Genomic DNA, 27,482 nt, shown 5'->3' on the forward strand with positions numbered 1-27,482 from the left:
GTGACTTACAGATGTTTTGAGTTATGGTTTAATGCTTTTAAGAAGAGGTTTGCACCAATCTCTCGTCTCCCACGCCTTTAAACTTGCAATCATTCTTGATTTCTCCATTCATTACCTTCACTGGACTTCGCCACCGACAATGAAGAATCTTTAGGTAAGTCCCATGTGAAGTAGGTCATAATTTAAGGTATTATAGTCATATTGTATCACAGCTATTTTATTTATTGTACATTAAACCGGGTCGTCACGAAAACCGCTTCTCTGCTTGGGCAGGGGCAGGACTGCGTAATTTACATAAATACGAACCTGAGATCTTTGTCGTTATCAAAGTAAGTCGGCAAAGGTAATAAGAAAAAGAAAAAACGTTAGGTAACGTCCGTCAGGTAAGATGAGTGACACAATGGTAAAATTAACCCAATTGATTCACATTAACATCGCCATCCGCTCCCCTCTTTACTTATTCCCTCCCTTTTCTCTCACTTTGATTATTTTTTTTTATTTTGTTTTATACTCACTTGCCTCAATCCTATCACCGCCTTATTATGCCTCCTCACCGGCGGCGCCACCGTCACCACCACCATCACAACCGTTTTCGTTTTGTTATTCCGGCTATCTCTGTACTCTCTGGCATCATACTCCTCCTCTTCGCTTTTATTTCTTTTCTAGCTCCTCCTGCCACTGATCACCGCCAGGTACTCTCTCTCTCTCTCTCTCTCTCTCTCTCTCTCTCCCTCTCTCTCCCTCCCTCCCTCCATAGAAGTGTGTATTTGTTATGTGTTACGCTAAGTTTAAATTTATATATGCAGTTGCGGAATGGTGCTAGTTATGGTGAGAAATTGCAAAGGTTTCGCACTCCGGTTAGGGCTGACTCTATTCTTTTCTATTTGTCTTAGTTGAAGTTATTGTGATATGAAATGCTGTAAAATAGTTCTGATTGGATCTGAGATTTTTCGAATTAAATATGATTGTCGGTTTTTAGAACAATGGCCAGTTAAGTGATCGTGATATCTGGAACTCAAAGATGTCCAAATTCTATTACGGATGCAGTAATGCCAGCAGTAACTTTGCAAGTGAGATATATGCTTTATAATATAATCTAATACTTGTTGATTTACTTGATAACAATATACTCCTTCTCGTTATTCATTTACTTTGGGACTCGTCGAATAACAGAAGCTAAAGAAGTTACACATGCTAATCGGTACTTGTTGATTGCGACCAGTGGTGGCTTAAACCAACAAAGAACGGGGGTAAGGTTTCTCACTGTTTATATTTTATGAAATTATATGAAAAATTAATTGTAATATCCCCTCTGGTATTTTTAATTCATTTTGGTGGTATGATATAATTATACCGTCCTTGAAAACAAACTGAAATCGAGGTCTCCTGCTTTCCCCTGATCTGCAGTGGTGAATTTAAGCTTGTTTAATTACTTCCTAGGAAATTAGTTGTTTTATATTATAATGTCTAGATGCAGGTTACTATATTAATTAGCTTACTCCTTACTATATTAGAATATTTAGTTATTATAGATGTTTTGTGCCTAGTGTTTATGCCAGTAGCATACTTTATCTATAGAAGGAAGCAAATTGGTGGATCGGTTTAAATCCAGAATTCTCCAGCTAGGCTAGATAGTAATGGCAGGCACAGGACAAAGAAATTGTTGATTTCTGCTGTTTCCTAGGGTCTCTCTACCCACCTTTGCTCTCCATGCACACACGAGTGCGGCTCCTGTGCACGCATAGGGGCTGACGTACATACATCCAGGCTTACCCATCAAGTGAGTACCTGGGATTCTGCGACCTTTCATGATATTATAACACATTTACACTGCTCTTCTTCTTTTACCCCTTTTTATGTTTAGTGCAGTTAAGCAGATTATATTTTACTTGCATAAATATGACCTTTTCAAATCAATAATCTTTGTTGATTTGTAATTCATATCCGTTAGTTATTAATAGACATGCAAAGAATTGAAAAAAAAAACACAATAAGATACTTTTGTTAGATAATGAGAATAAGTTTCCTGAAGAAGCAATATCAGGGAACTTTCCTGAGGTAATCTCAGGAAACTTTTGTGGGATAACTTATTAAAATCATGTATATATGAGGCAGTTCTAGTCAGTCTTCTACGATTATCAAACCATGTAATGAGGTTGACAGAATCTTGTCATGTGATGTTGCCAGTTACATCATGAGATAGCTGTCTTCTTTATTCTTCATTGTGATTGTGGAATAATTTCCTTTTGACGTGAGTAGCAAAATTCGAGTATGGTTGACTTTTTGGATACACGATCCATGTTAAGACACAGAACCAACATGCCAATAATATTTAGTTCTCATAAAAGTTATAGCAGATAGGGAATATGTGATTGAGTGAGTTTATTGTAGGTAGGACCTGTTTTTCCGTTTAAGATGTCGACAATCATAAAGCTGTATGGTATCTTTGACGTCTTTAATTTTATAATCTGACGGGAGGTTCCTGGTTCCCTTGACATGAATGATGCTAAGACTTTAGACCTAGTCAACTCTTACATCCCTGATGTGTTCATTGGGCTTGTTAGTTCGCCACACACACACACACACACAAATTAATTTTATTTTGTTTGTTACTTATACAGTTATACTTCCTCTATTAGCTGTTATTTATACTTCCCATATTTGGCTTATTGAATATGATCGATGTGCTGTTGCCGTTACTTTATTTTCTTAGGCAAAATAGGTAATAGGTTATTACAGTTCCTACTATGATAATATCTCTTTAGCATTCGCTGTCATCCTAGTTACATCTATATTTTTTTAAAATTTAATTTCTATTAATGGAGCAGGCTGCCTCACAATTACTCAATTTGGTTCTACTTAACCATCCTGATATTGTCTTTCATCCTCTTAAAATGCTGTTGGTATGTTATTGTCTGGTCTGCACAAGATATGAATAGCAACCAGATCTGTGAACCTAATAATGTGAAAAATATATATTAATCTATGCAAGCGTTGCCTGTATTACATATGCTTTAATCAAATTTTATCATTCTTATAATAAATTATATGTAAACTAATAAATTATGTATATAATGTGTAATTGATGATGAAAATAACATATGTGATTTACTAAATAAGTGCAAATAATATTTTTAATGAAAAATAAAATTTAATCATGTCAAGAAAGTAACACATATTTGCTCATAACTATAAACATAACAATCGTATTAATCAAATATTCATAATCTTTTTACTTCATATATGAAAACAATAAAATGTGAGAATTTATATGTTCGTGTTATACATTCTCTGCTATAAACTTATACATAACACAAATAAAAGTATTTATCTTTATTTGAATGTAATGTATTTATATCGTATATAAAGGTACACACATTTAATATATTACACAATAATAATAATAATTATCATATATAAAATGAAATGAATTAATTAAATACATAACTATGATAAGATAAATCCATGTGATTGTTTATGTAACAAAAAAGTTTAAATTATTAATTTATTTTTAACATATGGATGATACATGATATTTACCCAAGAAATCCATATCGGTTCTTATCTTTAATGTTTCTTACAATATTATGTATAGTAATACAACTCTATGTTCAATTTCATCATACTATGGGACCGTTTGGCTGAGCTTAAAATAAGTGCTTCTTGCTTAAAGTAAAGAAGTGAAGTAGAAGTGAGAAGCAAGTTAAGACTTATAAGTGATTAAATTGTTTGGGAAATAAGTAGAAGCCGTGATACAAAAGCTAACATTCCTAGCTTTTTATAAGTGCTTCTTGACTTTTTACACAAACGGTACAAATAATTGTAGAAGTCCGAATTGCTTCCTTGCAATTATAACTTACCTAACACAGGCTTAACTTAGGTTATGGTTGGTGATTGTAGGAGATGGTTTAGTTGAGGAATTAGATATATATTGATGAGCTACAAGTTAATAAATTAAAGTTATACATAGCTCAAGACAGACACTGCCTTCTTTTTTTTCCTTCCTAAATTCTTGCCTTAATGTGTTCATGTGCCTGTTTGCTATGAATGATGAAGGATGTATCGGACTTCATATGATGTCTTTGTCTTCATTAGAACAAAAGTTTGATGTGAGTTCATATTGGTGAGCTAATGTGAATCGTGTGTTCTAGACTCAAGTGTACAAGTGACTGCTTTGACCTGAGCTTGGTTGTTGTAGAAGTTTTAATGTCTTTATTCTGTTTCAATTAGAGTTAGTTTCCGTGCTAAGATTTTTTAAGTCCCATCTCTTTTTGCTTATCCCCAGATTACAGATGCTGTTGTTGCTGCTCGCATATTGAATGCTACTCTTGTCGTTCCAAAGCTGGATGAAAATTCATTTTGGAAGGATTCTAGGTCAGTCATAAATTTCATTACTCCCTATGCCACATCTTTCTCTATTTCCCAAAGCAACTAAACAGATGGTTATTTTGCAATTGACTGTAGGATGTTAGACTACAATAACATGTGCTGTGTTTTGTGCAGTAACTTCTCGCAGATATTTGATGTTGACTGGTTCATATCTCATCTAGCTAATGATGTCCAAATCATAAAAGAACTACCACTAAAGGGTGGGAAGACATGGATTCCGTACACTATGCGTGTTCCAAGAAAGTGTAGCGACAAATGCTATGTGAATCGTGTTCTACCTAATCTTCTAAAGAAGCACGTAAATTATCTGGTTCCTTGTATTATCACTCTATATTCATATAACTGACATCATTCATAGAGAGAAACATCTGTTATGGCATTTATTCTGTGTGTATATATATATATATATATATATATATATATATTCTATGTAACACATAGTTACCTAATAATTTTCTGGTTGGGGAGGTTATTAAGTTTCCATAATTATAAAAATTACCTATCCCTCAGATATCTGTAAGAGCAAGAAAAGAATTGACTATTTCATCTGTTTTCAGTCCATGTCTATATATTAACATATTTTCGTGTGATGTATGTATCAGCAAAGGACATGTTAGCTTACTGAGGCATGCACATTCTCGGCTATGTTTGTTTTGAGGGTCTTTAATTTTCAGACTCTTATCTTAGAGCATCTCCAATGGGTTCTTTAAACAAGCTCTTAATTCTAAATTTAAAGATGTGAAAAATTAGAGCTCCAATGGGCTTCTAGTGGCTGTTTAAAAGTTTAAGAGTTCCTTCTCTCTCCTCTCTTTTAAAAAGCATCTAGGTGCTCTTAACTTCTTATAATTGAATATAATATTCTCTTGTTTCTTTTTATATTCACTTCTCTCTCATTCTCTCTCCAACTTTTCTCTCAAATGATAATAAAATATGAATAAGGAGCAAGTATATAGAGTAGGGTTGGAGTTTGTCACGATATTCAATGTATTAAATTGCTAAGAGCCTATATTATATTATTTTTTAAAGAATGATTTAAGAACACCACTGGAGATGCTCTTATATGCTAAATTTAAAGAACTGTTATTCATAGGACCAGATATCATTGATTCAAGTTTGAAGGACTGTATTAACTCTGCTTACTAGGTATTATAATCCCATAGAAATGAACTAGAAAGATGTTGAAAATGTAGATATATGGGATAATAATCATTTCAATTTGAGATATATAAGGTAATAGTCCCGGCATAATAATCCCTTGCAGTGAACATGGTCTTCAGTGTAGTTATTGATGAGGTAGTTACTCTCAAACATTACCTTACTGGTGTTGGATGATAATGTTCTTTGTAAGGTTCTATGATCCATTTTGTCATGCTTATCTATCCAAATTCACTACTTTTCCTCTCCCTTGTCATCCCTTGTTCTTTCCAGTCACATACTCTCTTCAATAGCCACCTCCCTTTGGCTCAATCGTTGTCAGTTGTTTCTGTTGTGATGTACGTGACTGGTATATTGGAAACCACTTTAGTATTTTAGTTTTAAGCTTACGTCCTATGCAATACACATTTTTGTATAAAATAATGATAATATAAATAGCTATCATATATGTAATAAAGATAGACTTCATTCAAAAATGCCGCCGCCCCTGGATTTTTGAATCGTCATTAAAATATGTGTAGATGTGAAGTATCTTTTTCTTAATCTGTCATATTACATAGTAGGTCATTTGGTAGTTGTCCACAAAAAAAATAAAATACTAGGTTATTTTTTGTAGTTGTCAACAAGTGAACTCACGACCTTTTAAAATTGTAAACTTTAAATCGAACTCAATGATTTCTTTGAAGTTAATTACAAATATGATCTAACTGTAGCTGATATCATTTTATGGCAGGATCATTCGTTGTAATAACAAATTCCATGATGTCATAACTATAAATACTTCTTAATGATATGGTTTTGGCCTCTGGAACCTAAGAAAATAGTCAGTATTATATAATTTGCTTTATCGTTCAGGATTAGAGGTTTTGAGACTTTTTTCAGTTGGTATGTCATGTAGAATTCTGTAACTGTGTCTGTCATGAGCTGGAATGGATTCAATTCCTTTCTCTATTTACAAAATAATGTTTTACAGGCTGTTCGACTTACCAAGTATGACTACAGACTCTCAAATAGGTTGGAGTCAGATTTACAGAAGCTCAGATGTAGAGTGAATTACCATGCCTTAAAGTTCACGGACCCTATTAATGAAATGGGTGAAAAGTTGGTATTCCATATGAGGTCTATGGGCAAGCAGTATATTGCGCTGCACCTGAGGTAGTTTTGGCTGATCTTTCCTATTGATTATCCTGTGTTTTTGATAAATTAATACTATCCGTGCTCCTTAGTTGCCCCTGTTGCTCTCAGTTAATGTTGCTTTTCTGTGATAATTGGGTAATGCAGAATCTGATTACTAGATTACACTGTATACTTTGTGTGATAATGTGTTGATTACTTGATTGTGGGGTTATTAATTACTAGGGTGTTGGGTAGCCTCACTATTAGACTGACACTTGACTGAAGGATATATTCTGGGGAATAAATTTATCACTCAAGTTTTGGTGAACAGTAATTGTTTGATAAAATCATGATTTATCTGCACTAGTAAGGTAAAGGTTCCTATGAACTAGACACCATCGTACATGGTTAGACAAGGGGAGGTAACGTTGTCTTGCTATACTTGTTGCTTTACTATGCATGGTTCTTCAATCTTTTTCCTTCATGTGCTATTCCCCTGACTACTAATTGTGCAACAATTGTGTTCTTTAATTTGCTACGCACTTATACCGAAGTTCATAAAATCACTAAGATTCACCTGGATACCTGTGCTGCCAGTTTATTTATTCCTTTTACTCCAATCATAATTATAATGTGGAGATTTCCTTATGGGACAGTTTGCTTCTTGTGTCAGGTTTGAACCTGATATGCTTGCATTCTCAGGATGCTACTATGGCGGAGGAGAAAGGGAGAGAAATGAACTGGGTAAATTACGAAGAAGGTGGAAAACATTGCATGTATGTCAATCCTAGTTCTAAAGAATGATTAAAATTTGATTTTCGGCATGTTCAGAAATTTCTTTGAAGAACTTTAAAATTATGTGTTAATCGTAGAGTATATCTATGATGAAAGATAAAGGTGCCGTTCAACTTAGTTTAAAAGAAGTTATATATTGCTCAAAATTAAGAAGTTACTTTTAAGTGGAAAGTAACTTTTAATATATGAGTTTGGATAAGTTTATTCATTTGCAACTCATAGCTTGTTACGTATAAAAATTAGTAAGATGATAACAAATTTTAAAAATTATCTTATAAGTTAATATTATATATATGGCCAAGTTTTATAGAGTATATAAAATATTGGAGTACAAAATTGGATAAAATATAATATAGTCATTTTAATTTTAATATTTTTTGTTCTACAATATTTGTAAACATTCGACAACCTGCAGATTATGTTGTAGTAATCATTGTAATCAAAAGATAGAACAATTACTTTTATAAAAGAGAGGATAATATGTTCAACAATAGGAGTAACTTTTAAGCAGAACAACAATTTTAATGATTGTTAAAGTTGAAAGATGTTAATGATTAATGGATAATTATGTTTAAGACTAATTATAAATGATAAATTATATATAAATTTGGCTAATCAAATATAGTGTTTTGCTATTTTTTTTTTAAATTTTGTATTGTTCTACAACAAAACAATAGTGTTCTCAATGTTTTCACGCTAAAATGTGTTCTTCATAGAGCGCGACCCTATATATACACATGCACACACATATATAGCCTATAGGCAAGTGCTCAAATATAAACTAAATTAGTGTACAAACTACAAACCTTAATATAAGCCTTTGTATTAATCTAATCCAATAACCCCCTCGAAGTCATCACACACAATTAATATGCATCCTCCCATAAATGATCCCACAGAATCCCCTCCGTTTTTAATTTTAATTTTCCCGTCAATCGGTGATTTTTTTTTTGAAATCCGACTTCAATGTATTTTTCTTCATCTCCCAACGATCAATTACATACCACATGTGCTTTATTTCGATTTGATTTAGAGATTTTTTTAATTTAGTTTGTAGTTTGTATTCTAAGAAATTTGAGAGAGTTAGGTTCTACGGAGTCTGCATTTAAGCTAGAATATATATATATATATATATATATATATATATATATATATATATATATATATATATATATATATATATATATATATATATATATATATATATATATATATATATATATATATTAATGAAACCAAATATTAAAAAATCAAAATAAGTCAGTAAACGAAGTTAGCATTTTAACTTACAAATATATTTCACAAACGGACCAATAAGCTGATTACTACTTATAAGTAGGAAGCTAAGACAAAGAACCTTAACGCATCCACAATGTTGATGGAAACCTTTTGCTGCTCTTTGTTATAAAACTTATTCTTTTCATGATAGATAATCTATGGATCTTTTTTCTGAACCTGTCCAAGTAGACCAAAGTAATTTCACGGGTTCACGAGTATTGGATTAAAATCTCATATTTAATATACAGAATAGCAACCCAGAAAAAGTAAGAAGGCAAGGGAGATGCCCACTTACTCCTGAAGAAGTAGGTCTGATGTTAAGAGCACTGGGCTATGGTAAAGATGTCCACATATATGTGGCTTCAGGTGAAGTATATCGAGGAGAAGAAACATTGGCTCCCTTAAAGGCACTTTTTCCAAATTTTTATTCAAAAGAGACAATAGCCAGCAAGAAAGAGATGGAACCATTTACTGGATTTTCCTCTCGCATGGCTGCACTGGATTACATTGTATGTGATAGCAGCAATGTATTTGTTACCAACAATAATGGTAATATGGCAAAAATTTTAGCTGGAAGGAGGTACGCTTAGTAGATTTCTTTTTGGAGAATTTAAGCAACTATTTTTATCACTGACTATTGTGTCAATGTTACTTCGGTGAGTGCAGGCGATATTTCGGGCATAAACGTACTATTCGTCCAAATGGAAAAAAACTCTACAGGTTGTTTTTGAACCGTGAGAACATGACTTGGGATGAATTTGCCTCTGGAATTCGTAAGCATCAGAAGGGATTTATGGGCGAACCTAAGGAAGTGAGGCCAGGCAGGGGTGAGTTTCATGAAAACCCTTCTGCCTGCATATGTGAAGATTCAAAGGCCAAAGCAGTGGCGGAGTCAAATCTGCGAAAATTTGGCATGGGAAAGAGCACAACAAAGGCAGATGTGAGTGCCACGGTTGATGGCCAAAGTAATGACAATGAGCCAGAACTTTCTGAGGAGGAGGAGGAGGAAGATGACATGAGTAGCTCCCAAGATATGAATAGCTCCCAAGATAATACTGAGTTCAATGGAACAAGTACTGATTCTGATGCTTCCACATCCGAAGAACCTGAGTTGGAAGAGTTGCTTTCAGATTGATCACTGCAACCTTTTCTCTAAGAATTCAAGGACTCTTAAGGTAACGATTTAGAGTAATTTTTTTGGGATGATTGTTTTGTGCTGCTGGATGAGTCTGTGAACATGTCAAAGTTGTTGAGGATTAAGGAATTCAAGAATTGAATTTCTTGGCGAGAGTACAATGTGATCTGGGAAGCTATTCCTTCCTATTTCTCAGCATGAAAATTTTGGTTCATTCCCAGACATTTGTCTATGCTTGGAGTTTGAGGTGCCTTTGTAGCAGAATTGTACAGAAGTTTGTAGGAGAAATTCACAGAAACATGATAGAAGATCAGGTAAATTAGTGAGTCCTTGATAAAAATTGGGAGTTGGTTTTCTGAGGCTCCAGACAGTGAGAAGTAAGCTGGTAACTAAATTGCTAGTGGTTGGTTTCAAATATTTTTTCTCGGTCCTCTCTCTGTTGGTTGGATAATGGAATCCTCATGTGGCTGTCTTGCAAAGTTGGTGACAAATATCATGCAACTCTTGATAACATCAATCTGATACAACTATACATTTTTGTCTAGCTGAAATCAAATTAAATAGTTTCTTGTTTTATTTTCCCTTTTTATATGATTTTTTTTACAAGTTCAATGTTCATGAATGCAAGTTGAAACATGATATTTTGATGTACTACATTAGCTAGGCATAAAAACAGTAGGTCTTAATACAATTGACATTTCTCCCTTCTGGGAAAAGCAAGAAGCCTACTGTCGATTTGGGCATATAATTAACATTGTTATAAGCCCCTCATTTGATCTTACATTGAACGTAGCACAACTCCTCAGCGCTACAACCTCAGAGCTTATAATGTAATAGATGCCGAACAGACTATCACATTCTTCTTCAATGTTCTAGAGCGAAACCATTGCAACTCGATCAACTTGAACAGTTCTCATGGAGAGTGTGTACTAAGGGGACATGGTTTAAGATACACAAACTGCGGTCGGATGCAATCAAGTTGTAAACCTGCAGTTGTAAAGATAAAGCTTCATGCCTTGAGATACCTTGATACGAAATTAATTAATAGATGATGAAAGTGGGCTTTAAACTAGGCTTTTATCTTATTTGGGTGAATGGGTCTTCAAAAATCTAATCACAATTAGGATTCATTCGAGACTATCGTATATATCCATATGCAGTGTTGTAAAAAGCGCATTAAGCGGCCGTCTAAGCGGAATCGGTCCTAAAACGCTTCGATTTTGTATTAAGCGGGTTTTTAAACGTTTTTGAAAATTAAGCGGACTATTAAGCGGATTAAGCGGTCGTTAAGCAGATTAAGCGGTACTTAAGCGGTCAAAATGATTTTGACTTGCTAATTTTTCAGTTTTAAAATATTTTTTTATATAATATAACTATAATTATATTAAAAAATTAAAAAATATATATATTATTAAAAATTTTAATTCTTACCACAATATAATATTATTTTTGAATATATTAATATTATAATTAAATATTTAATTATATTTTATTAATCCGCTTATTGGCCCGCTTAAGATTCCGCTTAAGCGTCCGCTTTACCGCTTAAGCGCTAGAAGGTCCTTCCACCGCCTAGAGCCGATTTGCGTTTTTCATAACACTGTCCATATGTGAACTAAAATTTAAAAAATATTCAATCTAAAATTTATACCTTACAAAATGTAATGTAAATTTTACAAAAAGAATAACTAAAATAGGAGGTATCTTCAGTGTATTATTGGTTATATATATCGAAATAATTGTTCATTTTTTTATAGTTGATGTGAAATATATTTCAACTATGAAATCTTATTCTCTTTTAAGCATATAAAATGAAATTATCATCCTTTTTGTAATATAAAGATTCATAGATAAACTATAATGTATCGTAAATAATTTAAGCTAAAATTAAAAATAAGAACACAAAAAGAGAATTCAACGTGACCAAAAGAGACTAGTATTATAATAATCTACAGATCCAGACCTAATTATAGCTTATGATGTGGGTTTTATTTCTAATAATGCATAATTTTTTCAATGCCAGCGCGTCTAGTGAAGCTGTGAAGTGCCTAACGTTTACTATTTTTTTCCATTTCCTGTATAAAGCATAGAGAGCTTTACAACGTTATTCCCACTGGTACTTGTTATCACCTCAACTTTGCTTTCAATTATTTGTAGTTTTGTTCCACCGTAAAACGTTACTCCTTGTGATTCTTTTTTCTTTTCCACCTTCGGCACTGTTCATGACACAGAGAGAAATTACTTATTTACGCCTAATGTATTCATATTTACGAGCACCTTAATTCGATGAAATTTTTATATTTACTCATACTAATACGAAATTAAAAATATTAATAATTAAAAATGTGTATTGGTAAGCGTAACAAAAGCAAACATAAAAAATATTTAGAGATGGAGAAGTACAACTTTACTGCGCATGCACGTAAACTAATTGGAGCAGCCCTGAGTGGGGTGTTTAAAAGTTGAACTCATTTTATGCGGGTTAATAAAATTCTTTTTAAAATTTTCAACATAATTCTAATTCTCCCCCATCCTAGTTTTGCTGATCTTCATTTTTTTCTTGTCCATTTTAAGTTAATATAATAAATTATATATTAAGTTGCTAATTTTTCCGAAAATAATATTTTTTTTGAAATTATATAATTTTTTGATGACAAAGAATTTATTTGTTAAAAAGGGTAAGAAAAAACAAGATGGAGGGTATAGTAAGGGGCCGTTTGGATTAACTTAAAAGAAGTGACTTCTTGCTTATAGTAAAGAAGTGGAGTAGAAGTGAGAAGTAAATAAGTTAATAAAGTGTTTGGAAAAAAAACAGAAGCTGTGAGAGAGAAGCTAGCATTCTCGGCTTCTTAAAAGTGCTTATACTTTTTTACACAAACGGGTCAAGAGAAGCAGAAGCCAGAAGCAGTTTCTGCTTCTCTCAGCCAAACAGGCCCTAAGTTTTCATATAAATATATTAGAACTTGAAATAAATGAGCACATTTAGCTTAGAAATATTGGAAAATTATATTATGGGTATAAATGTTCAGCAATAATTGTACGGATAGATTAAATTGTATAAAAAAAAACTAGCACATGAGTGATTAAATATATTGAAAAGGTCCATAAGCCTCCATAATAATAATAGGTGATGTTAATTTTGTGAGCCAAAAAATTCTGAAACTATTTTTCTCCTGTAAAAACATAAAAATAATATTTTATATGATGAAAATAAATAACACACCATATATATAGGTCAATAACGCACGTTAGTCCACCAGTCTCCCTTTTCTTTCTAGTACGAACTTTAGACTAAAAACTTTTGAACATAGCAACTCTGGTCAAAGAATGCATATTCTTTATATAAAGATACACATACACATACTGAACACTAGGTATATTCTTATATAAAGTTACAATAAAGGAAAAAGATCCCACTTCTCTTCACCTACTGTTTCTCGGAAAATCAATGTGGTTTTAATTAACTTATAAAGAAGTAATATTTTAATTTATTGTTTAGATAAATTTATTATATTTATAACTAATAATGTATAAAATTAATAATATAAAATAAACATTACAATGATTGATTTTTAAAGAGAATTATATACATTTAAATTTCAAAAATTAAAACAATTTAGCATCTCCACCCTCCCATATTCAAAATTATTAATCAAAATTTTTATATATAATCTTGTTAATCAAAAACTAACTTATAAATTTATTCCTACGTAAATAAACAGGCTATAAAATTCGGGATATATATTTTACTTTTTCAATATTTTCCCATCACAAACAAATGATTAGAACTCTAAGGGGTCGTTTGGTTCAAGGGTATCAGGAATCAGGTATGGGGTTTGTCCATTCCAAACTCATACCTGGTGTTTGGTTGGAAAAAATAAAATCTGAAACCCATACCTTAAACCCCAAAGGTATGGGTTTTTGATACCCAAGTGGGGAGGTGGGTATGAGATGGGGTATTAGATTCATTCATTTTTTATTTTTTTGTCTCTGTTTTAGTAATCAAATATTAATATTTAATACAAAATTAAATTAATGATGCAAAAATATATAACTATAATAATTTTATTAATATTTTTAATTAATATAAATTAATAACTTATTTTTTTTACAAAAATTGTATATATTGATTTCAGCACTCAACCAAACACATGATATCAGATATGATACCTCAAACCCATACCGATTTAATCCGATTCCTCATTCCAACCCCATACTACTCCTCGAACCAAACGACCCCTAATACTTCTCGGGCTGACCGGGAGTGGGAAGGATATATTTGCTTTGTTTTACTGGTTACTGGCGTCAACCAGCAGGGCAGCGAGCACTATATATAAAATCTTCCAGGGCAAGGAAGATCTATTATTCTATAAATACTGTGGGAAACTCCCACTCAATATCCCACCCAATTAAGTAAGATCAAATTCAAGGGTACGTAACTTAAATGGCAATGATGGGCATGCAGTGGCCGTTTTCAACACCTTCGCCCTCCATAAAATCCGAACCACCAACACCTTTAAGCCCTCTGTCGATGATGACGAGCCCCATGAAGAAGGCTTTTACAAGCATGCAAGGCTACTTGGAAGAAATAGGGCATCTTACTAAACTGGATCCTCAAGAAGCATGGCTTCCCATTACAGAAGCGAGGAATGGTAATGCGTGTTATGCTGCCTTTCACACATTAAGTTCCGGGATCGGAGTTCAAGCCCTTGTTCTTCCCCTTGCCTTTACTTCCCTTGGCTGGTAAGAATTATATATATTATACTCCTTCAGTCCCAGCACGTTCTCTACGTGCATGCAAATAGTGAACGTAAATAACTGCTGAGACGGAGGGGAGTATACATTTAGTGTGATTATATATATTTACCTCTGTTCTAAAAGTCGGTGATTAATCACGATTAATCACCGATTAATCCCTGTTCCGTAACTCGCCGAACTGATTAAATTTCCGATTAATCACCGATCAATTCGATTAATCCCCGATCAATTCAATTAATCCCCGATTAATCCTTGTTCCGTAACTTCACCGATTAAGTCTGATTTCCACTTTTTACAACACTGGTATTTACACACACATGTAATAATTAATATTAATTGTTTTGCTGTTTGCTCAACAGGATTTGGGGAGTCACATGTTTAACGTTGGTGTTTGTGTGGCAACTTTACACATTGTGGTTACTCACTCAACTCCATGAATCCGTCCCCGGGACACGCTATAGCAGATACTTGTGGCTTTCAATGGCGGCTTTCGGTAAGCTTTATCTCATTCATACAACTTTTCACAACAAATCAATCACTATCAATATCATCTGACTAGTAGTGACCGTTTGGCTAAACTTATTTTTCAGAAATAAAGGCTTATATCTGAAAAAATGTACATGAAACCTACTTTTTTGTGAAATAAGCTCTTATTTTTTCACCTATTATTTATATGGATGATTATTCAAATGAAGGTGACAGACTAGGGAAAGTAATGGCGCTGATTCCAACTATGTATCTCTCTGGAGGAACTTGCGTGACCCTCATTATATTCGGAGGAGGAACCTTAAAACTGCTTTTCCAGACAATTTGGGATGCGACAACGACAGAATGGTACCTCGTATTTATGTGCTCTGCCATCGTCCTGTCACAGCTTCCAAACCTCAATTCCATAGCTGGAGTTTCTCTAATCGGTGCAATCACTGCGGTAACTTACTGTACATTAATATGGATACTGTCCCTCACCAAAGGAAGGACGATTGATGAATCATTTCACCAGCTGGAAGCGAAATCCAACATGGCGAGATTGTGTGACATTCTTAATGCGCTCGGAATCATTGCATTTGCTTTTAGAGGCCATAATTTGGTGCTGGAGATTCAGGTTGGTCTTTGCCGATACATGTTTTTGGCTTTCACTGGATTGTTTGCCATTTCCTTTTTGGGATGTCCCACTCATTTCTTTACGTTACAAAACTTTCAAAAAATAGTAAAGTTTTATAATATAAAACTCAATCTCACCCACTACTTTCATCTATTTTTTCAAATCTATCCTTTAAATATAGATGAGTCCCACCAATTTCTCCACTTTTCTTAAACTTTCTTATCATTTTATCCTATTTTATACATTTTTTTAGTCTCCGTGCCCAACCCCAGTGTAAACAATTCACCGGGACGGAGGGACTATATACTTAATTACCATAACTGATAGAGCCTGATGTGAGTGCAGGGGACAATGCCATCTAGTCCAAAACACCCATCTCATCTGCCAATGTGGAGAGGGGTAACATTATCCTATCTTATCATAGCATTTTGTTTGTTCCCACTAGCACTTGTAGGTTATTGGGCTTATGGAAACCTGGTAAGCATCACATATTCACATTACTTGTCTTGCTTTAGTTGCTACCATAAGCCATGATGAACTCTTCTCATACCAAACTAATCATTTTTCAATTTTAGATACCTGCAAATGGAGGATTGCTTAGTGCCTTGTACAAATATCATAGTCAGGACACATCAAAGGTGATTTTACGGATGACAAGCCTGTTTGTGGTCATCAACTGCCTCACCTCCTTCCAAATATACGCGATGCCTGTTTTCGACAACCTGGAGTTCAGATACACAAGCAACATGAACAAGCCTTGTCCCTGGTGGTTGCGCATAGGATTTCGCGTGTTCTTCGGATGCCTGGCATTCTTCATTGCATTTGCGCTCCCATTCCTTCCGAGCTTGGCTGGACTGATAGGGGGAATGGCCTTGCCAATCACCTTGGCATATCCCTGTTTCATGTGGATAATTCTTAAGAAACCTAAGAAACTTGGCGCAATGTGGGTGCTCAACTGGGCTCTAGGTTTCATGGGGATGATCCTCAGCGTATTACTTGTTTTTGGAGCCATTTGGAATATTGTGACAAAAGGGATTGAGGTTCACTTTCTCAAACCCCAGTGATCCCACCATATTTTGAAGACTCGGAAATGCTGTTAAAGAGACTAAACTTATTAACATGTAATTGCTTTACTAAATATATCTAAATCCAACTTTACACTTGCAGAGACCTCTTAATAATAATACATTGCATACCGCAACACAGAATTTCATATTCGTATATTTCCCCTGTTAACCAAGACAAATAAAAGGTGCAATTTTATAGGCTTATCCGTGTTAAAAGAGATGCAATGACAAGTTATTGGGTAATTTCCAACTCGTAGACGAAACTTATGTTTAAGGGGGTGTTTCGCAGGAGCTTATAAGCCCGACTTCTGCTTTTATAAGTTAGAAGCACTTAGTTGTATCGTTTATATAAAAAGTCAAGAGGTACTTAAAAAGGTGGGAATGCTTTTGTTTCGAAGCTTCTTTTTTTCCAAACACTTTAATCACTTATAAGTCTTAGCTTCTTTTAACTTCTACTTCACTTTTTTACTCATCCAAACGACCCCTAAATATCTTGAACGGATCCATACAGACCTAATTGGTCTAATTGGATTTTACTGAACTTTAATATTTCGGGTTTGGGTTCAAGTTTAATTTTAAACCTGAACTATTTTTGGGTCAGGTTCGGTTTTATGACGTACCGTTTCGAACCCGACCCAAAAACTCGAAACCCATTTTGCTCCGACACCCACACATTTCCTTCCAAACTGGGGCACTCAGGACCATATTTGACCTAAGAGTAACTAAACTCCACATGCCTTAAACTTCTGATTATAAAAGAGGGTTTTTTAATATTAGCTTTTCCCTTTTATTTTTAAGTAAAAATAATTTTAAATCTTTTTCTTTTTCTTTTTTAAGTAAAAGTAATTTGGGGATGACAAAAAAGCATGACCAAACCAATTACAACGATGTTTATTGATGGATGTCTATCATTAAAATGTATGTAAAACAGCCGTCAACACAAAAATTAATCACATCACATACATTCTATAATCAGCTTCTCAGGAACAATTAAATACAACAAAAACCAAAAATACAAATGACCAAAGTGAGATGATCACGACACTCTCGGTGTCTTCTTTGACCAGGTTGAGTTACCCTAGAAAATTGGAAACTTAATAAAGTTTCATATGGACAATGGGAGAAGCATCCTCCGTTTCTTTTTCCTGGAAAGCCGTAATTGCTTTGTAACTTTCATGCATAGAAGTAGTAAGAATGTTATGCATACCAAAATAAAGGCAAGTCTTAAATGCCTGAAATATAAGGAGACTGCAGAAAACACCAAGAAGGCTAGAATGACTAATTCCCATAATACAAAGACCACAACATCAACCCTGCATCCAGATAAAAACCAAAACAGCAGATGAGTATTATAAAGGAAAGTAGTATAATGACTAAAGGGATCCTCAAAAAATGTAAGAAGGATCTTAAGTTTGGGCGAAGTACAAGAAGAAACCAAGTCAATGATATCAAGTGAATCAAAAAACTGTGCCTAGTTTCGGTGTTATGATATTGCATCTAGAGTGTAAAGAAAATATCTATTTATTAACTGTATAGCACGAGGCACCTGAGAGGGTGTTTGGCAACTTGAAAGAAGTTACTTAGAAGTCAAAAAGTAAATGCTGGCTACTTAAATGTTTTGGCTCATTTTCAACTTAAATGTTTACTTGAAAGTATATAACCAGACATACTTATTCTAAGTTAATAACATAACGCACTAGCTTTTAGGAGAGCCAAACAAGCTCCAATTTTCATACCAAATATATAGTTGTGAAAACTTAAGGATCCTATTCCACTTCTCATTTTTCTCTTTCTAGTTTTCGTGTAATTATAGATTTGGATCCTCTTAAGTCTTAACCAGTGTTTCTAACTACCATAAAGTGAGTATATTATAAACTTTGCATTATTACCCAAAAAATGTATAATAGCAAGGCTCGTTTCTAATCTCATTCGCTATTCATGAAACCTTGCAAGTATACCTCAAAGATTATTTCTGATAGGGGAGGCACGGGATGATTAGGGTTTTAGCCCATGCTCGTTTCAAAGAGATTATACTCCCAAGACAACTACATCATTTTTTATAAATTCAAAGGACTATAATCCCATATAATTGTATTGCAATCATCTTTTTGATAAAAAAGATGCTTGATTAAATTATAGGCCTGGATGTTATCAGCTTTGCACCATTAAACCAAGATATATCATAAAAATTTGGTTAATTTTCCGTCACTGACCCAACTTTTTAACAACATCGATTGTTACAACATTGGTGCAACTATTAATATCATTACTAGTCCAATGACCATAGAACACAACTTACGATCACATAACACATATAACTCTAGTGTGAAAGATTTGATGGCGTCGTACATATGGATTATTTACCTCGTGTGTTGCTTGCATTAAGGCTGCACAAAGGTCCAAAACCGGACCGGAGACTAGACCTATAATATTTTGTATTTGGACCGGTTATTTTCAGTCTAGTCCGGTCTTGGACCGATAGATCGGGTCTAGTCCAATTTTTCAAGACCAATTTACAGGTCTTGCAGCACTAGCTTGCATAATTCCAACATTAGATTACTAGCCTTCTCTGCATGTTGCCTTCTCTAAATGTTCCTCCGATTTTAAGTTTTCTCAAGTCATTTCAGCATATAAGATCATCAAGATAGATCTTTTTCCATCACAATGACGCTTTTTGGAGGGTTGTAATATCTAGGAGGACAATCAAATGTTGCATGCCGAAGCATTAATAGTTAAAGCATGTGCCCGAATTACTAGCTTGGGATGAAACTGGAACTAAGGCACAATTATATTTGCTAGTGATTGTTTACTAGCCTTTGAAAACACATGTTCACTCTTCTAAATATAGAGTACGAACTCCTCCCAATGCTTTTACTTGTCAGAATGAGCAATTTGAATAATGATGTGGACCATAAAAAAATTATATTAGCTGTTATTTATTCTATATTATTATTTAAATATAAGTATGTTTTGAAATTGATAGTTATATTATTTAAGTTAGTAAAATATTAAAAATATAGTAGTAACTAATTATGGTCCACGTTTAGTAAATATGATAAATTAAGTATTAATTATGTATCATTTTTGAAAAACACAATTTTTTTTAGTAATTATCAGTTTATTTGATATTAGTGGATAAAAGGTGGATTTCTGATTGTGGACAAAATGAATGGGACAGAGGAAGTATTAGACAATAGTTATCAATAGGGATTTTATGCAATTTCTTAGGATCTTACTTGTATACCGAGTATGAGTATCAAATTATATATATGTATTCAAAATAAAAACATGAAACTATTTTTAAAACATATATTTATTTTCCTTTACTTTAAACAACTAACATTATGCCCCCAAGTTTGCACAATTACTTCACCTGCTTTACAGCTCGCCCCATCGTCACGTCAGCACAACACGGCCACGTCAACACAACAATACAACAAAACAGAATCGTCATAAATTCTAAGGGATTTCAGGTGGATCATTAAATTGTCGAGTTTAATCACCAGAATACTATAAGAGTATCGTAATTTAGCAATTGGTGGGCAAGCAAGTGAGTTAAAGACATATCAACGCATTGCAACAGAGTGGTTTTGGCCCCAGACGCACAAGGAAATTGGCCCCTACGTGCAAGCTTGCTAGGTTTGTCAACAATCATAAACTTCTAAGTTCTAACTTCAAAACTAGCTGGGCTACTTCAATTTCTGCCGGTTCCAACCAAGGTATGGGACGATATAATTTCATTGAGGTTTATGCAAGTTGCGATCACACCATCCTTGTGGTCGAGAGATTCAGTATTACGCCCACTTTATGGGGTTAATACACTTATTCATTACATTGATATACATTGATATTAATATTAAAAATTACATTACAATGTTTGATCAATATTAATAATATCATGTCTTCGTTCCGATCTCAAATAAATTATGCAATTGTTAATATAGTATAAATTTAATTAGAAATAGAGGATTCAAGTCAACATAGTATAATATGACTTTTCCTTTATTGTGATTAGCGAATAGAGTTCCAACTATTATTATTAATAAATCAGTTTAATCAAAAAAATTTATATTTATATTATTTTAACAAAATTAATATGGGAAATCACCTGAAATACGCGTTTTAAACAAACATTTTACAAATTTACGGACTTCCCTATTTCATTTCACTTTTACGATTTTGAAGTTTTGCTATTTCATTTTTACGTTTTGCTCTCTATTACATATTACAGTGTACCATCAGCTCTTTTCTTTTTTTTCCAATCAATCGCCGTCTCTCTTTCTTCTTTCTCACGCCCTTTCTCTCTCTTTTATTAATCGAGTATCTCATTGATTCACACCTTTCGTCAGCTTCATCTAATTAATGGATTATTCGTCAATCACCTTCACCATCCCTCTCTCTTAAACATCCATCTCCATTTTTAACACGCATCTCCACCTCCCTCTTTCACCATCACAGATTTCACCGATTTGCGACTGTTTGGGATTCGAAACGGAAGGGTGTGGTGTACACAAGCGGAAGGGATCGGAAGAGAGTGGTGGACTTTCATTTGAGACTGAAAGTACTGAGGTTGATATAGTTTCCGGTTGCTTTTAGTTGATTTTGTGATTGTTTTTAGTTGATTTTTGGGTTGTTTTTGTCTTATTAATACCGGCCCCGCAGGGGCGCTCATTTTTCATCATTTGCAAGCGCTTGCAACTTATTATGCAACTAAATGTAATTTTCAACTGATTCTTTCGAAGTTGCATTTATGGTTGCATATATGATTGCCAGTAGTTTCAGATATGGTTGCATATGCAACCACCGTATTTTTGCAAATTTTTTTGAAAGATAGTATTTTTGCAATTTGTTTTAAAAAATGACAGTATTTTTGCAAAAATTCTTTTAAACTTAGGTATTTATGAAAAAAGCCCAATTAATATCTCAAATTAATGCAGTATTTTATAATTACATATTTTTATAACTTTGAAAAAAATAATTTAACTTTGAACTTGTATTGACAGAAATAAAGGAAATATAACATCAATATTATATATTTATACAGTAAAAGGATCAAGAGTATCATTATTATTAATTATTATTATTATATACTAAAACAAAAATGAAGAATTCACAAAAAGTTTATAGATCAAAACTGAAAAGTCACTTCTCAATAGTAAACTAAAGGCCATCCTTTTTCCGACACAACTTACTTTAAATACACACTACCTACATACATATTCATCCTAATTTTTAACGATCAAAATCAAAGTAAAATCTCAAGTTTTCAGCAGTATGGCATTTCGAAAGAAGGCATCAGCTTAGAGGGAGACAACACAGTCGACAAACCAAACCCAAAATCAAACTGCAAGTCAAACAGAAAATACAAATTTCATAAATTTGGAGGAGGAAAGCAGAGCCCTGGAGGAATATGATGCAAGTCAGGGGATGAGTTTGAATCAGGGGTACAGTTCAGGTAAGTCGTCATTAAATGAAGTTATAATGCTTGAATCACCAAAGGGTAAGAATGCCGTAAAAACTTAAAGATGGAGGTGTAAACACTGTAACAAGACAATTAGCAGCTCATATTCAAGAATTCATTATCACTTTTTTGGGCCACCGGTAGGAGTGAAGGCTGAAAATTGGTCCTTGTACAGCTATGTTATCAAATCGAACATTGCTTCAACAAATAAAGAATAAAGTCCAGAAGAGTTTTATGTCTACAATTAGCTAAATTTCAAGGGAAATAAGGCATATTTGGGACTCTTGCCGTGGGAATTGACACCACTACAATGAGCCCTATATCTTGGTGGTCTACTTAAGGGGCCGAAACATTAGAGCTAGCTAAAATCGCTATGAAAGTACTGTCACAACCTGTAAGCGGTTCATCGGCAAATAGAATAGTATATACTCTTATTCACAATGTCAAAAGAAATAGATTAAATTATGTGTGAGCTGATAAACTAGTGCTCACAAACTAGTGGATGTACACAGCAACATTAGACTCATCTCGCATTTCACAATGAATTACAATGATGAACCATACAGAAAGCGGGATATTAATCCTGAGAAATCTTATCTAGATGATTCATCAACATGACTAGAGGAATTGAGGTGGGCTGAAGGACCTGAATCAGAAAATAAAACACAAGCAGCTAAACGATAGAAATTCTAGACTCTTGGTACTGGCTTTGATCAATTAGAAAAGTCAGGCATCTTTCTATTTATGCACATGAGCATATGTACTTCTTAAAGTTTTAATATATAAACTATATGGATTCAGAAATCTAAACTCTGAGCCAGTGAGTCTGAACAGCTATTAAACATTTATTTATCTCATGGTTTGGAACTTTGAATGTTTAATTTAGCTATTTATTATGATGATGAAATCTTCTTTTGGAGGGAATTAATAATATTCATAATATTTATAGAATTATATTGTACCCTAATCATAACTTTGGAGAGTCTGTGTTGGTTTGTAAATCACCTAACTTTGATTGCATGTTGGCCAGTGGACAGGCTGTTGTCCCTGGTTTATTCCCCCTAAAACCCCCTGTCTTGAAAAATTCTGTATTACCTTTGTCCTTGGTCTTTAAAGTGAATCATACAGATCCATTTTTAATTGAGATGTCTTACTGTGTGTTTCCTCGTACCCTATGCTCCCTTGTACCCGTGCATTCCCTTGTACCTCGGTGTTCCCTCGTACCGCAAACATTTAAGGTAGCCTTCCACGTCTCCGTTTTTGTACCACATTTTTCATCGAACCCGTCTTATATAATCATGATTGTAACTTGTTAGTGCAAAGTATATTATCTAAATTTTAGACATCATAGATGTTTGGTTCGAAAACTAGAGTCAGCATGCAAAAGATTTTTATTAGGTTTCTGCTAACACATATATGTCTTTTGTTTATTAGTTACATCCAAGATGTTGGATGTTCGATATTTTGTCATTGCACTTACAGTTGGGTCAAACACTCAAAATACTAGAAACACCTTTTTGCTAATTTATATAAGCTATTTACTCTTATATGTGTCATGATAGTTTTAAGTGGTGATATCTATAGTTATAATTAATACAAACTTGTAGCAGATACGGGTCCAACATTCTTTTTTCTATTATCGATTACTAAGAGAAAAGAACAAGACTTTTATTTCCCCGCCAAAAAAAAGTGTTTCCTTTCTATCTGTTCTCTCGTGTCATCTTTCTTTTACGAGACAACTTCAAGAACCCAAAATTTCCTTTGAACTTATTAGTTGGATGAAACTCATGAGCCCATCAAGGACTTCTTTCCAAAGGTGGACAGTTCTCATGTTAAAGAAGCAGGTTATTGTCAAATAGTGTTAATGGGTTACTGAAATCCTAAATAATTTTTTAGATGTTTGTTAGCAATCAAGAGTTTACCTATGGTCAAACGTGAGGAATGTTACTGTAGACTTAATGGTCCATATCCACAAATATACCTATTTAGCTATTTGTTGAGACAATAATCTAGTCCATGTAGATGATAAATTGGTATAGGAATTTACCTGAGAGACTTTCTAACACATCAGCGTAATAATATTGAAAATAAACCCACTTTTGATGCTTGAGAATCCATTTTACATATATTAGAATCCCAAAAAAGTAGTAGAAACATCTCTGAGCTTTAGTTTTGGAAACAGAAAACCGTAAGGCATGTAATTAATCAGTAGAAATTCCATCTCAACACAATTAGCAGCTCAAACTCAGGCGAAAAACACGCAATCCTTTACCAGACAGGAAAACAATATGTATATATAAGGAATTAGCAGGTCCAGAACATATCTAAAGTTTTCGCCTTTTACGGTATCGAAAAACCAGAAACAAGGGAGCGTTAATTGGTCGTGACAGGCCAACACATTGGAAAACATAAAGAGGAACGAACACATGATACAAATTACAAATCATATTGACATTGCGCAAAAATTAGCAATAATTAAAAAAAAAACGGAAAGAAGAAATCATACATACCTGGAAGAAGAAAGATTGGAGGTAGAGGAGAAGAAAGAAACGGAAGCCCAATCATGTTTGGATCGAAGCTGATACTCTCGGAGCTGTTCCGCTAGATTTGAACGCGTTATCATCACGCCCCCTCTTGCGTGGTATAGATCGTGAGTGTATTCAATCGAATCTTATATCCCCCAATTTATCATTTCTTCGTGCCGCCGGAGTTGATGCCGATTATTATTATTGAGATCAAAAGAAAGGCAGCACCGCCGATGTATTGTACGTGCCTTTCTTTTCCGTCTCTCTTCGTTTGTTTCCTTCCCCTGTGTGTGTTCGTCGTTTCTTCTTATGCCTCGTTCCTCATGTTTTCTGGTCACGCACTTTTTTTTCACGCACCCATCAGTTATTTATTACTAAATAAAAAAATAATTATATTTCCATTTTCAATCAAATATATTTGAAAATGATTTTTCTTGACACTCAACTGTTATAGGTTTTAGAAAAATACCGCTCAACTACAAAACCTCTTAAAATTTATGATCAAGTCATAAACATACATATCTCATTGGTATTTGACATAATTAAAATCATTTTGTTATTTTTTTATTCATTTCCTTAATTAATTTTGTCATATACGTGCTTAATAGACAATATCAAGCTTGAGATATATCATGGGGTGAATTCAATACAGGGGAAGGGATATATTACTAAAAAAAAAGATAAATGTGATACCATCGATGGGATTGAGATTAATGACCTATTATTGGAGCGTTACTTAACTTCTTTTAATGATATTGGTAATCGAAATGGTCTTAAAATTTATAACAAGAAACATCAGCCCGTAACAAAGAAGTTTACAAATTTGTTGTGGAATCATGAGTCAACTAAAGAGTTCCATGTTATGCAATAAAATCAGATTTTGTCTAAATACATGATGATCATTGTGTTGAAGAGAAGAAAACAATGTTAGTAACATTATTGAACATGACATAAATTTGTTAGATTACGGTGATGAATTAGATGATCCTGATTATAAAAGGGATGATGATAGTGAATGTAGTACTGATGAGAAATTCTTATTTTATGATGATAATGATGTAGAATCTGATGTTGATGTAGAATTAGAGAAAAATAGAGAGAAGAAAAGAATGTTAAGAGAAAGAAAGATTGATCCTTTAAAGGATGGTAATCTTATTGAAATGTACATTAAGAAATGGTGCACAAAATATGACAGTAGAGTCTTTGGATGATCAAGAAATGAAAAGTGAACTTTGGATGATCAAGAAATGAAAAATGAGCGACATGAGAGGCATGAGACTAAAACTACTACAGAGCATATTGTGTATATTAGTATAATGCCTGGATGTAGGGATTTCGTGCAGCATGAGTATGAAATATTTGAAAAATTATTTCCCAAATATGATGATAATCATGAATTTGGATGTTAGAAGGTAGATATAAATATAGATGACAAAGCTGATAGTGATTCGTTTGATGTAACAAGCCTTCAATATTCCGATTCAAGTGACAATGAAGTAGCTAACAACATTGAGGCAATAATGAAACCAAAAAGGAGCAAGAAGAAGCAAAATCAGCCCCATTACCCAACTTTCAATCCAAACACAAAGATGGAACATATAGAGTACGAACCTGGTATTATTTTCACCTTAGGGGAGCAATTGAGAGCTGTAATCAAAAGTTATGGTGTGGCTAGACAAAGAAGAGTGTTCACAAAAAGAAGTGATTTCATAAGGATGCAAGCCAAATGCATAGAGTGATGCAAGTGGGAATTGTAGGTAGGCAGAATGGTAAATGATCAAGCATTTCAGGTAAAGACTTACAAAGAAGAGCAAAATTGCATTATTGTTATCAGGTAAAGAATGGTTAAAGGTAATTGGTTGACAAAAAAGTTTGGGAGTACAATTAAAAGCAACCCCAGATGGAAACTCAAGAACTTTGTAGAAGCCATAAATGTTAAGTATAAGATGCAATGCGCCTTGAATCAATGTTGGTGGGTGATATGGATTGGAAAACGAAGGGTGAGCTTCATGCTTTTATGAATGTTCTCGTGTGCCAAGATGCCTACATATATTCAGTTGCATGAAGAATCAAGTCAAAAATGTAGTTCTAGTTGTGAGGGGTAGAGCCCTTTATATAGAGACCTCAAGAGTTAGAGATCTATTAGAAGTATGTGTTAGTGTTTGACATAGGATGTAACTGATCTTCGATCATTATCCTGAGTCGTTGATGATTATCTAGGACTCTAGATAGTCATCCTTGAAAAGTTAGAATTCATTTAGAACTAGATAATCTGAAAACCCACAGATTAATAGCGAGGACATAGAGCCACACACCAGTGGCGGAGCCATATTGGGCCCAGGACTGCCTGGGCCCCCCCTGAAATTCTTATAAATACATAGTATATAATATATAATCACAAGTGGCCTGTAGATCAGTTGGTACAAGTTTGGGTATGCTATCGCGGAGAGCCATGTTCGATTCCTTTTGGAGTCATTTTTTCTAAAAAATTTCAATATATTTTCTCCCACTCTGATTTTAGTTATGAGGGAAAAAATTGTAGCATATTTTGGCCCTCCCTGGTGATAAGGTCTGGCTCCGCCACTGCCACACACTATTGTTACATAACCATTTAACCCTTTGAACCACAAGAGATAAGTTGCTGAGAGAGTGGGAGATAGTGCCTCTAGTGCACTAGATAAGGATGATTCTGAATCTACAG

At 33.8% G+C, this 27,482-nt stretch overlaps 3 protein-coding genes across 3 annotated transcripts; 2 read left to right on the plus strand and 1 right to left on the minus strand.

Moving 5' to 3' along the window:
- The first annotated feature begins 411 nt into the window (after positions 1-411).
- Positions 412-10,504, plus strand: LOC108224283 (O-fucosyltransferase 16). Its single transcript, XM_017398814.2, has 10 exons — positions 412-692; positions 807-857; positions 980-1,070; positions 1,174-1,250; positions 4,286-4,374; positions 4,504-4,687; positions 6,518-6,699; positions 7,334-7,436; positions 8,982-9,313; positions 9,400-10,504. Exons 1-10 carry the CDS (start codon positions 543-545, stop codon positions 9,866-9,868), a joined length of 1,728 nt encoding a protein of 575 aa, XP_017254303.1. The 5' UTR covers positions 412-542; the 3' UTR covers positions 9,869-10,504.
- A 3,723-nt stretch (positions 10,505-14,227) lies between these two features.
- Positions 14,228-16,896, plus strand: LOC108226556 (lysine histidine transporter-like 8). The gene is made up of 5 exons (XM_017401530.2): positions 14,228-14,611; positions 14,986-15,119; positions 15,322-15,728; positions 16,074-16,205; positions 16,304-16,896. The coding sequence occupies exons 1-5, from the start codon at positions 14,313-14,315 to the stop codon at positions 16,790-16,792; spliced, it is 1,461 nt and encodes a 486-aa protein (XP_017257019.1). The 5' UTR covers positions 14,228-14,312; the 3' UTR covers positions 16,793-16,896.
- An 833-nt stretch (positions 16,897-17,729) lies between these two features.
- LOC108225019 (uncharacterized) lies at positions 17,730-25,131 on the minus strand. The gene is made up of 2 exons (XM_017399811.2): positions 24,767-25,131; positions 17,730-18,108 (listed from the first exon to the last, which is right to left on the minus strand). Exons 1-2 carry the CDS (start codon positions 24,877-24,879, stop codon positions 17,901-17,903), a joined length of 321 nt encoding a protein of 106 aa, XP_017255300.1. The 5' UTR covers positions 24,880-25,131; the 3' UTR covers positions 17,730-17,900.
- Between the last annotated feature and the right edge of the window lie 2,351 nt (positions 25,132-27,482).

This window comes from Daucus carota, chromosome 6, assembly GCF_001625215.2.
Source record: "Daucus carota subsp. sativus chromosome 6, DH1 v3.0, whole genome shotgun sequence".
Taxonomy (NCBI): domain Eukaryota; kingdom Viridiplantae; phylum Streptophyta; class Magnoliopsida; order Apiales; family Apiaceae; genus Daucus; species Daucus carota.

Coding starts and splice junctions, on each gene's coding strand:
- LOC108224283 (XM_017398814.2), top strand. CDS start 543: ATGCCTCCTCACCGGCGGCGCCACCGTCACCACCACCATCACAACCGT. Junction 693..806: donor CTGCCACTGATCACCGCCAG/GTACTCTCTCTC, acceptor TTATATATGCAG/TTGCGGAATGGTGCTAGTTA. Junction 4,688..6,517: donor CTAATCTTCTAAAGAAGCAC/GTAAATTATCTG, acceptor AATGTTTTACAG/GCTGTTCGACTTACCAAGTA.
- LOC108226556 (XM_017401530.2), top strand. CDS start 14,313: ATGGCAATGATGGGCATGCAGTGGCCGTTTTCAACACCTTCGCCCTCC. Junction 15,120..15,321: donor GCTTTCAATGGCGGCTTTCG/GTAAGCTTTATC, acceptor ATTCAAATGAAG/GTGACAGACTAGGGAAAGTA. Junction 16,206..16,303: donor ATTGGGCTTATGGAAACCTG/GTAAGCATCACA, acceptor TTTCAATTTTAG/ATACCTGCAAATGGAGGATT.
- LOC108225019 (XM_017399811.2), bottom strand. CDS start 24,879: ATGATAACGCGTTCAAATCTAGCGGAACAGCTCCGAGAGTATCAGCTT. Junction 18,109..24,766: donor TCCAATCTTTCTTCTTCCAG/GTATGTATGATT, acceptor ATCTGGATGCAG/GGTTGATGTTGTGGTCTTTG.